Here is a 12411-nt window from a genome sequence, read left to right as displayed (position 1 = left end):
GGATGTGACTGATACCGCAGCCTGTACTGTGTGTGCTCCCTGAGGATCCCTGGCGTTTTTCCAGTGTGTGCTTCGTTTAGCTGATTTTAGCTGTTTTATTACACGTGCCTGATGCAGTGCAGCTTTTTGTTTATCATTATTCAGCGTCCACAGCATATGGTGGAACAGTTTGCTAGGATACCATAGCGCAGCCATTTTCTAGAACTTTTTTTTTAAACCAGAACGTGTTTTTTAATAGCTTGACACACTGGCTAAACAGTAGTTGGTATAATGTCAATAGTATAGCCCATATGTCTACCAGTTATTTGTTACACATATACTACAGACCATGCTATTCTGACATGTTATAGACTGTGTCTGAAGAATAGTCAGTAACACTTTACATGAAGTGTCTCTAATTACTGTGTATTTACATAGTAGTTACTTAGTTAATGCGTAACACACAATTACAGTGTTATTATGCATAGTTAAAATGTAAATCCTAACTCTAACCTTAATCATAACCATAACCCTACCCTAACTCTAACCCTAACCCTGTGTACTTACACATAGTGCAAAAAGGGTTATGCATGAAGTACATTGTAACTATGCATAACAACATTGTAATGATGGTTCAGTGCACATGTATTTACTAAGTAACTATGATGGAAATACACAATAATTAGAGACACATTCATGTAAAGTGTGACTGGACAGTTGATATGAGCAGTACAGGTAGTAATCACAGTGGAAGGTGTAGGTTGCCAATTACTGGTGCTAGTTTTAAAAAGTTCTTTTTTATTCTTGTTTAATGTCGAGCATTAAAAACACTTTAATTGTAGTTTAGATTAGTGCTAATCTGGGTCCATATAAGCAATAATGCCCAACAATAAGCCTGACACATGGAAGCTGTCATTGCAATTATATGTCAGTGAAGGCACCAAATTCAAATTCATGCCTATCTTTCATTTATAGTCCCTTAAAGCAGAAGGGTACTTTATTTTTTTCATTCTCTTAGTGTACAGGCTAAAAGGATTATAGCCAAGCAGCTTGCAATTTTCCAGAGGCTGACACTTCATATTCTTGTATTGTACAACGGCAGTCCAGCGTGGTGATCGTGTGACTTGATTAGCAACTGTTTGGTCACATGCACATCGGATCTTGTTTCCACAGAGGGGACACCCACCCTGCTTGAGACCTATCTTCTGCTGTTGTTGTTCTGAAACCAATGTGAGCATGTACACTCTCTCTAATTGAAAAGCCTTGGCTGTGGAATAGATCATTAAGGATTGTATTGAGGCAAGCATGGTAAAGGCAATGACAGTGATGGTAATCCAACACCTAGCACATACATACACATCAGTTCCAACCAAAAGGCACATCAAAACACATCTGTCACGCAGGTACAACATGTAGATCTGAGCTCTTGTGAATTCACCATAAAATACCCTGTTATTAGAATGCAGTTTGAATGGAATTTGTTTGCTCACTTGCTCTGACTTCAATAGAATGGTCTGTTACTTTTCAGTCAGAATCAGTCAGTGGGTTTGCTTTTAAAATCAGCAACATTATTTAAAGCTTCTGTTATAAATGTTCAACAGTGGACCTATAAATACGATTTTAAAGGGTTATAAGACAGGAGTAAATCAACAGAACATATACCAGGGCATTTATAAGAAACTTTATTATTAGTTTTTCACATACCATAAAGCATTGCATCACTGCTAATAACACCAAAACACATTTGTAGATGTTCATAAATTGATCCATAAACTAAAGTGTGTGTGTGTGTGTGCATATATCACAGCTTGGAAAAATAACTACTTCTGATTGGTTAAACAGCATCACACGACCGTGTGTATATATAGCGTATACCATGGCTTGCATACTAATGAGCCACCACTACATTCTAAATTCCATGACAAATTGCCATTTTATTTATTATTAGTTACAAAACCACACCCAAAAATGAGTGGCATTTCACTTATTTCCTTTAAGTATTTGGGGATGAAAATCGCCATAACTGGTAGAACACCAACTTTGAGTGAAGACAGCAATCCATCTGAAAAAAATATATAAAGTAAGTAAGTGCACCAGCAAGAACAGATACAACAGTTGATGAGGAACAGCTAAATGAAATAGAAGAAAACAAAGATTGAAAATAAAACACCAAAAAAAACCAAACTACAGCACGGGCTGGTTAATGTACTCAAAGAAAAAAATATGGACATTCATTTTATGGAAATAAATCCAAAAAAATCTCAACAACATAAGGGAATTTATGCCAGTGCAAGAAGTTAATCTAAGGACCAGTATTCAGTCTCCAGTTTTTTAACGCTGAGCTGGACTAAACACATATTTTAACAGTAGAAGTTTTAACATCTCTGCTGACAGCGAGTTTAAAACCAGCAGTAATGTATTCATGTCAGTCAGGAAAACTCTTAGAAAAGCAGGTAACGACAAGGCCAGACTCGACTCCCCCGAATTACAGGCCTGAATTTTAGACATCTGCGGGAAACTGAGGTACTGTCCCCTGACACTGCAGTCGGATTTGTGTGTAAAGTCTGGTTCTATCGTCAGCTTAATCTGGCACGACTTGGATGCAAGGGTGTCTGACAAATAACAAAAACATATTTTGAGATCCAAAAGAATGAAAACGTACTAGAATATGTGTAAAGTTTATATTAAATGCTTGCATATAACGAGTTAACAAACACACTTCAAGGTCCGGCTTCAGTCTCTAACACAGCTGCTCTCCTGACTTCCTTACTGTCATTTGAAACTCCACCCATCATCCAGTTTGTGCTCAGCCCTCTAGTTTCTAGTGAGATGGCACTTTCGATGCAGAAATTCACAATAAACTAACATGTGCAATTTATTTTTAATATGCGAACAATGAATTAAATTAAATAAAATGTGGGACTATATTACACTGCGGATATATACACAATAAAAGTTTCTGGTTTTGTCTTAATTAAATGTGTTTAATTATTTGATAATATTTTTATTCCCACATGACAGGTAGCCATCTTATATGCAGTATAAACTACCTCGGGCTGCGCGGTTCCAATGATATATACCACTTCTGGGATGCTTATCAACACCCAGGTGTGGTATATCGGAACCGCACGGCCGATCGGGGTTTATACCTTACATATACACAGTCGCAGACAAAAGTATTTGGACAGATAAAAAAAAAAATTTGAAAAATCACAAAAAGTGATTTCCTTAATTTCCAATTGTTCTATTGAAATATATAAATTAAAGTAGCGTTTCAGCTTTACAATAAAACAACACATTATTACACAACATGCATAAAATGAAAAACAAGGTACAAAAACTGATTTCATGCTTTGACAAAAGTATTTCGGCAATCAGCATAGGTCATATGAAACCCATTTGTTGGTAATTGTTGACAATTATCATGATTAAAAACCACGACCTGATGATAATTATAGAATAAATAAATACATAATCATCAAGTGCTGAAAAATAAATTTGTGATTCGAAAAAGCAACAAAAATTGTTATAAAGAAAAGAGCAGCTGTCTCAAAATGGTAGTGATACAACTAAACGAAAAATGAGAAATATAGCAAAGACTCGGTGGGCGTATGTGGCAAAGTGCCAGACTTTGTGTGTTAATGTTGGTGTATAGTCACTGATACACGGGATATAAACGGGTCTGTGTAACACCAGTGTTTAAAATGTATATTTGTATTTTGTCACGAGGATTGCACAGCACTTCACGTGCAAGTAAAACGTAATTATATGTGAGCATGGGGAATTGCACTTTATTAATTCATGTGCAGTTGTACCGTGACTCCAATTGAATGATTGATTCGCAATCGAGTCTCGGTACAGCTACATAAAAGCAGCATGTTTTCACCCACTCGGGGTTGGGTGTTCGGTGAGTGGAGAACGGGATTGGAGACAGAGGTAAAAATAATTAGAATAATAGTAATCGTTAAAAAATAGAAGCTCACCGTGTTTGTTTGTTAGGCTATTGTTTGTTTAAGCGTTAGTCCGTTTTGTCTCTCTGTTTATTTCCTGGTTCCTGTTTCTGGTCTGACGTCCCCCACTCTGGCTGTCTTTGTGACAGCATATTACTGACAAACACAGGAGAACAGGAGCTAGCTCCAGGTGTGGAAGACTAAGGAAGATTTCTGCAAAATCTGTAAGAAGAATCGTTTGAGCAGACTGTCAAAATCCTCCGATTATTGGAAAAGATTTGACACAAGAATTGAGAGAAGATGGTCAAGAAATTCATGAGCAAACAATTAAACGATACCTTAACAAGTTGAATGTCCATGGGTGAAAATCTAGATGCTTAAGAAAGTGATTGGAGCTTTCCATTCAATACTTGAAGAAGCTTGATGATTTCTTCAACCACATTTTATGGTGAGACAAATCCAAAAAGTATCTTTTTACCAAGAAAGCAACAATATGTTTGAAGGAAGAGATGAGAATAATTTTAAGAAAAGCTAATCATGTCCTGTGTTGAATAGGAGGTTGTGTGATGGTATGGGCTTGTCTTTCTTCGTCAGGCACTGGCAACCTTTGTATTGTAGAAGGATCATTGAAATCTGCAAAATATTAAGACATTTTGCACTCTTATTTGTTACCCAGTGCTAGAAAGCTTATTGGACGGAAGTTTGTATTCAAGCAGGATAATGACCCTAAGAATTCTGCGAAGTCTACAAAAGAATTTCTGAAAAAAGGAAGATTACAGGTATGGATTGGCCATCTCAGTCCCCAGACTTGAATCCTATCAAGATGTTGTGGATTGACTTGAAGGCTACTGTTGTAAAAAGGAAACCAAAGTTGATTGCAGAACTCTGTATGTGTTGAAGAATGGGCAAAAATATCTCTAAAAAGATGCCAGGAACTGGTTTCAAAATATAAGAAAAGACTGCAAGCTGTAAAGGAAGCAAAGGGTGGGCACACAGAATACTAACGTAAGGGTGTCCAAATACTTTTGTAAAAAACAAATGATATTCTGGAAACCATAATGCAATGTAATAACACCATGTAACACAATTTTTGTTCCTGGGTAGTAAGTGTTATTTCCTAATTGCTTATGCCTCAAAAGTATAGAAAATGGCTATTATTCTTTGCTTTTGTGACCAGGACAGTGATATTTTGAAATTTACCTATTTCCAATGAGAAAACAACATATGAATCCAAATTAACATGTATTTTTACTAAAGTAATACACAAATGACTACAAAAAATTTAGAAGTGAGTAGTTTTTCGAGATTTACGATTATACTGTAAATCACTTTCACGAATCAGCCCCCAAATGTAGTCTCCCATCATGTTCTCGTTATACTGTCCTTGGTAGCGGCTTTCAAAGTCCAGTATATCCTGGTGGAAGCACTCGCCTTGCTCCTCCGAGTACGCTCCCATGTTCTGCTTGAATTTATCAAGATGAGCATCAAGGATATGGACTTTGAGGGACATCCTACAGCCGATTGTGCTGTAGTTCTTCACCAGAGTCTCAACCAGCTCCACATAGTTTTTGGCCTTGTGATTGCCCAGGAAGCACCGAACCACTGCGACAAAGCTGTTCCAAGCCGCTTTCTCCTTACTAGTGACCTTCTTGGGGAACTAATTGCACTCCAGGATTTTCTTTATCTGTGGTCCGATGAAGACACCAGCTTTGACCTTTGCCTCAGACAGCTTAGGGAAGAAGTCTTGAAGGTACTTGAAGGCTGCTGACTCCTTATCTAGAGCTCTGACAAATTGTTTCATAAGGCCCAATTTGATGTGCAGTGGTGGCGTCAGCACCTTCCGGGGGTCCACCAGTGGCTCCCACTTGACGTTGTTTCTCCCCACAGAGAACTCGGTCCGCTGTGGCCAGTCCCGCCTGTGGTAGTGTGCCTTGGTGTTCCTGTTGTCCCAAAGGCAAAGATAGCAGGGAAACTTGGTAAAACTGCCTTGGAGACCCATCAGGAATGCCACCATTTTGAAGTCTCCTATGACCTCCCAGAAAAATGCAGATATGTATCCACTTAGGCAGCTGGAACTAAACTGAACTGGTGGGCTTAAGGCCCCTGTATTTATACTACTAGTTCTATTACTGGAAAGTTCTAGAAAGTTCTAGAAGTTACTCCAAGTTTACTCAGCACTGAATCTATCTGGAATGTTCTAGAAAATAGGTAAATTTCAAAATATCACTGTCCTAGTCACAAAAGCAAAGTTTGTGGGGAATAGTAGCCATTTTCTATACTTTTGAGGCATAATCAATTAGGAAATAACACTTACTACCCAGGAACCAAAAAAAAAAAAAATTGTTACACGGTGTAATCGATACGGTCTAGACTGGTCTAGACTGTTCAAGAAGCCAATAACAGTCAAGAACAGTTTCATGATTCTTTGCAGTAACTGTATACATTTATTTTTTAATAACTGAAATCATATATAATTTTTAACTATCTTTTCAAATGAGAAGTTTAGAATAAAAAAGTGAAAAAACTGAAAAATAAGTTATGCTCATTTTGTTATATAACACACTCACCACCCAGTGTATTATGTCTATGACTGAAAAGCCTGTTTAAAATGCATATTAAAAAAGGAATGTAATATTGAAAGCTGACATTAGCTTAGCCCACTTGACTTTGCTAATACTATATAAGATAATGTTGTCAGTGCTTTGTTTGTGTCAGTACTCAAGAGTCTCGGAAAACTGAAAACTGAACACAGCGATGTGACCGGACGGTACATTACAAGAAAGTACCCATGTATGTATGTCAATATTATAGTTAATATGCGTGGCCTTGTTCCCGCAGAGCACAAAGACAGCATCAGAGCCGCCGCTAGCGCCCCCTGTGTCGGAAGAGGAGGATGACGATGAAGAAGAAGAGGACGATGATGATAATGAACCCCCTCCTGTCATCGCACCGAGGCCGGAGCACACCAAATCAGTATGCAACATACTCAAATATATCACACACTATAACCCTGACCCTGACCCTAACCTTAACCCTAACTGACCCTAACCCTAACCTGAAACCTTTCATGATATAATTGGAGACACTTGATATAAAGTGTTACCCTTTGTTTATACTGGTTACACTCCAGAAATAATGAATAAATGGTGCAGAAATGTGTGCTATAGTGGACTGGTCCTCATACCGGATGTACTTCAAAGGGATTTGTGATCACTTTTTAATAGGATAAGTGGAAAAATGTATACAATGTGTACACTGTATGCATACAAGGTACACTTGATTAGGACATTCTTGAGCACAAGTTATTAAAAGCATCAGAATGTGTGTGTGTGTGTGTGTGTGTGTTTGTTTGTTGAAACCTTACTTTAAGCCCAAATTAAATTAAATTAAATTCTCCTTCTACAGCAACTAAAATAAATACCATCTAGAATGGTTAAAATGTTCAATAAAGTCCAATAATTTGCAATAAATGTGTTATAAGAAGTTCTTTGTACTTCTAGACTTTACTGTTCACATTTATATTTGTACACCTGCATACTTGTATACACTGTGGAAATGAATCAGCTATGTTCAGTGTATTATGGTTGCATTATTGCACAAGTCAGTGTTTTTAAAAATACATTTAAAGGTAATTTTTGTGGGGTCACAAAAAATTATTTGTGATTTGTGAAATGATTTACTCCATTCACAGGGTTACCGTGGTGTTTATCAGATTTCCTTCCATGCATTTCTGCACATGCTTTATCTCTCCAATCATTGTAACCAATATATTTTACTCTCATATGATATTTCTAATATGTGTGGTTTGGAAGGAGTCTCAGGATGGTGCTTCTCTCTCTCTCTCTCTCTGTCAGATCTACACCCGCTCTGTCATTGAGCCTGCAGCTCCCACAGCACCAATGAAGGAGGCCAGCACCTCACCAGTGTCCTCAATCCCAGACAACACCACAAGCACGACCAGCACTTTGTACAGACACACTGACAGGCAGAGGAAAAAGTCCAAGATGACAGACGAGGAGATACTGGAACGATTAAGTACTTTACTTTTAACTTTTTTTTTTTTTTTTTTTTTTTTTTTTCCAGTGTCTGGTAACACAGTAACTAGAAAGGCAATTCATTGAACTGTTTGTCTAATTGATATTAGATATTGCATTAATGAAAACTGAGTTCTACTGTATAGAAAAGATTGGGTGGAATACCACCATTGAATAACGTTTTCATATTCGGTGCTACAGTGATTTATTCTGTTGCTCATCAGTTATTCGGCCTTATCCTCATTTGTGGAATAATGTAATTGTAGTTCTCATGGGGAATAAAACTAGAGTACTCACTTGGTAAATATGTGTACTTACACATAATTACAGTGTTATTATGCATAGTTATAATATACTTAATGGGTAAATTTTTTGCATGATATAACCCTAATGTTAACCCTAACCCTCAACCTATCCCTAACCCTTTTCTGATATAATTGTGTACTTACATATATTGTGCAAAAAGATTTAGACATAAAGTACAGTGTAACTATGTATAATAACACTGTTATTATGTGTAAGTACACATGTATTTACTATGTAACTTGTATATAAATATGCAGTTCTTAGAGACACAATGTAAAGTGTTAATGTTTCTATAATATATACAGTTTCTCTGTGTAGTTAAAAAGACATTACAGAGAGCAATATCAGTTACATACGTCACAGAGATAACAAAGCATGCAATAGAGAGATCAAAATAAGGAAGCATTGTAATCACCAAACAAAAATGAGATTGATGAAGATGAATTACCAGGACTGATATCTCTGGTCATTTGTGCTTCGAATTGGAAATCCAGTTACTGTATTTATTTTTCTTTCAGGAAGCATAGTGAGTGTTGGCTACCCCAAAAAGAAATATACACGCTTTGAAAAAATTGGACAAGGGTAAGTTTTAATTGAAATATCCAAAGACTTGTACAGGTGTCTCAACACTGCTATCTCAGCTTTGCTACCTGGTCATCAAACAGACCTGTACAGGTGTCTCAGCACTGCTATCTCAGCTCTGCTACCTGGTCATCAAACAGACCTGTACAGACATCTCAACACTGCTATCTCAGCTCTGCTACCTGTGCATCAAACAGACCTGTACAGGTGTCTCAACACTGCTATCTCAGCTCTGCTACCTGTGCATCAAACAGACCTGTACAGGTGTCTCAACACTGCTATCTCAGCTCTGCTACCTGTGCATCAAACAGACCTGTACAGACATCTCAACACTGCTATCTCAGCTCTGCTACCTGTGCATCAAACAGACCTGTACAGACATCTCAACACTGCTATCTCAGCTCTGCTACCTGTGCATCAAACAGACCTGTACATACATCTCAACACTGCAATCTCAGGGCTCAGCTACCTGTGCATCAAACAGACCTGTAAGGACGTTACAGCACTGCTATCTCAGGGCTCTGCGACCTGTGCATCAAACAGACCTGTACAGGTGTCTCAACACTGCTATCTCAGCTCTGCTACCTGTGCATCAAACAGACCTGTACAGACATCTCAACACTGCTATCTCAGCTCTGCTACCTGTGCATCAAACAGACCTGTACAGACATCTCAACACTGCTATCTCAGCTCTGCTACCTGTGCATCAAACAGACCTGTACAGACATCTCAACACTGCTATCTCAGCTCTGCTACCTGTGCATCAAACAGACCTGTACATACATCTCAACACTGCTATCTCAGGGCTCTGCGACCTGTGCATCAAACAGACCTGTACAGGCGTCTCAACACTGCTATCTCAGCTCTGCTACCTGTGCATCAAACATCGATTTAGCATTGCTGAGAAAATGTGCAAAATGGAAAGAAGGTGCCTCTTTTAATGATTTCAAACGGCAAAGGGATTTTGATTTGCAAAATAATCAGACAAAGAATCATACTTTAGTGCAGATTTCTGATAGTTGACAAAATGCCTCTTCATGGAAAATAATCAGTAAGTGCTTGTCTATAGCTCTTTTTGTGTTGTATTGCACTTGACACTAGTCTAGGCAACCTGACTTTAACATTGCTACAATTGGAATAAAGTGTGGTAATAACTGGATAATACCATGTGTGCCGCAGGGAAATGGCTGTCATTCCACAGGAATGGCCTGTGCTGTGGTTTTACCATGCAATTACACCAGGTAACAACATGCTGTGCACAAGCCCATGTAATTAGTAATCAATCAATCAATACTTTATTTATATTGCACCTTTCATACAAAAAGCGCTGTGCAGAAAATCAAAATACAATACATCCTGTGTGTATAGAAATGAAAGAATTCAGTTTAAAGAAGATAATATAAAAAAAAAACAGATGAGAATCAAAATATAATACATTAATATAGAGATTGAAGAAAAACACAGTTTAAAATTTTGTTTAAAAAAGCTAATCTGAAAAAGTAAGTTTTCAGTTTTGACAAAGTCACCAACTGATGTTGCACTTCTGCTATGAGGTGGCAGTGCTTTCCACACTGGGAGCACAGTGAGTAAAAGCTCTCCCTGAAAGAGCATGACTACTGGATAAGTAATGCAATTAAAGAACTAGTCATGCCCTGGAATACAGGGCTACCAAAACTGCCTTTTTGATTCATCAATTTGCACAGTAATTTCTAATGCATAGATTATGCATCTGCTATGTTGTTCTATGCATATCTGTGTTTTATCCCACTTCCAGTAGGCTTTTTAAATATACATTACTGTTCTTTACTATGCTTTTAACATGACAGGGTTAATATTAAAAAGCGGCAGCTTTAACAAGTAAGCTGTGTGATAATAGGAGAAGCCTTGCAGTATTACATCAGCATTTTCATTAAACTTGATTCTAGTATTAAAGTCCATTTACTTGCTTTCCAGTATATATGATCAGTGCAGAAACACTGCATTTAATGTGAACATAGAATCTGGGTAGACAGACTCAGTACATAAAAAAATGAAAACACTTGCAATATTTAAGTGCCTCTGTGGCAAAGTGGCTGCTGATACTGAACAGATGCAGGAGTGATACAGTGCAGGAATAATCACAGGCAGACAATGATAATCAAGTTTAGAAAAGGGGTGCTTTATTTTGTAAATCCCAGTCTGGCAACCAAGCAATAAACTGTAGTGCTGTAGTGCTTGTGGTGGGTGATAACAATTTTAAACAGTGATTGAAGTGCAGTGTTGATCCGATTCTGTGCTGGCCCTAGGCCATAGCTCCGGATACGTGATTAGCCATCTAGTGATACAAAAACACAGACAGTTACTAAACAGATACGAACGAACAAGCAAAACACTCACAAATATTTTTACAACGCTTTCTCTCTGTCTCTCGCAGTCCTTCCAGTTTCTCACACAAAAACCAAACGAAGGAAAAGATTTACGATTCTCCATCCCCTTTGTGCTATCACGCATGACCCTTTGGTAAACGATTGCAGCTGTCACTATTGCCTGCAGCTGCTACATCGTTTACTTTCCGGGGCAATACGTTCCTGCAACGGAGTCTCACCTTCTTCCAGGCTGACTGACTTCCCGACTTGACTTCATCAAGAAAAGTCTGGAAATTCAAAATGAAATGCAATGTTGTGGACAGAGAGGATGCTTTTGTGCATGATTTGTAAACAATGAACTCGTGCAAGATGGAGGAAGAACAAAGCTTATCAACTGAGTGCCGTTTCGTTTCATTGTATCTTCTTTTCCAAAGGCTATCGGCACCTTAACCACGTCGAATAACCATCTCGTCCCTTGAGTGGTACGCATTTCCATACATAGCTTCAAATACTTCTTTCAAAGCATCCATTGTGTTTTGTGTTTTTTGCCAGTCCCCACTTTGGAAATGTGCCATCATAGCATGTTCCTGAACTGTAGTATTCTCAGGACAGATCGTACCAATTTTATTATTCTGTCATGGTTTATTGGTGAGCAGTGGTATTTAATTCTGGCCCGCAAGTATCTAGTCCAGTCCAGGTTTTTACTCCAAGCAGGTTCTAAAGTATAAAGTCTCAATTGAAGCTCCTGAGAGACAATTAACTAATCTAGGACATTTGTGGACTGGACCTGGACTGGAATGACTCTCGAGGGACAGAATTGAGTACCACTGTTGTGAATACCCCATAAATGCTGAAATCAATTCTAACATCACACTGACGTGGTCGATTTGCACAGGACTAAAAAGACACAGGCGGTCCTGAAGTCCTGTAGAACAGTCAGAGGACCTTTGAGAAAATGATCTGTGATAAAAAGAAATGGACAATTCGATTCACAAGGGACGGAATTTCACAGAGGCCACCTGTTTATGTGGTGATTTTCAGTCCTGTGTGAATCGGGCTTTAGTCTCAATGGGAAAGACTTCAGATCTGACATGCTTTGTAGAGGGCTCAAGCAGTCTTAACACTAGAACTTCAATGTTGTGTCTAATCCCTTCTTCTCTGGTCACTGACCAGACCCCCTCTTGCTTTCCTAAAAAAGTCATTCTCACAACAAGC

At 38.2% G+C, this 12411-nt stretch overlaps 1 protein-coding gene across 4 annotated transcripts in view; it reads left to right on the top strand.

The window, feature by feature from the left end:
• The window catches only part of LOC121295659 (serine/threonine-protein kinase PAK 3), an 83428-nt gene that overhangs the window by 48615 nt on the left and 22402 nt on the right, over positions 1-12411 (top strand). For all 4 annotated transcript variants that reach the window (XM_041220598.1, XM_041220597.1, XM_041220596.1 and 1 more), the window contains 3 exons: positions 6768-6902; positions 7784-7964; positions 8788-8851. In XM_041220598.1, coding sequence (XP_041076532.1) covers positions 6768-6902; positions 7784-7964; positions 8788-8851 — 380 coding nt within the window. The remainder of the gene's footprint in view (positions 1-6767; positions 6903-7783; positions 7965-8787; positions 8852-12411) is intronic.

Source organism: Polyodon spathula, chromosome 20, assembly GCF_017654505.1.
Source record: "Polyodon spathula isolate WHYD16114869_AA chromosome 20, ASM1765450v1, whole genome shotgun sequence".
NCBI classification, from domain to species: domain Eukaryota; kingdom Metazoa; phylum Chordata; class Actinopteri; order Acipenseriformes; family Polyodontidae; genus Polyodon; species Polyodon spathula.
Note: the sequence above shows the minus strand (reverse complement) of the source record. Positions and strands in the feature narration are given on the sequence as shown.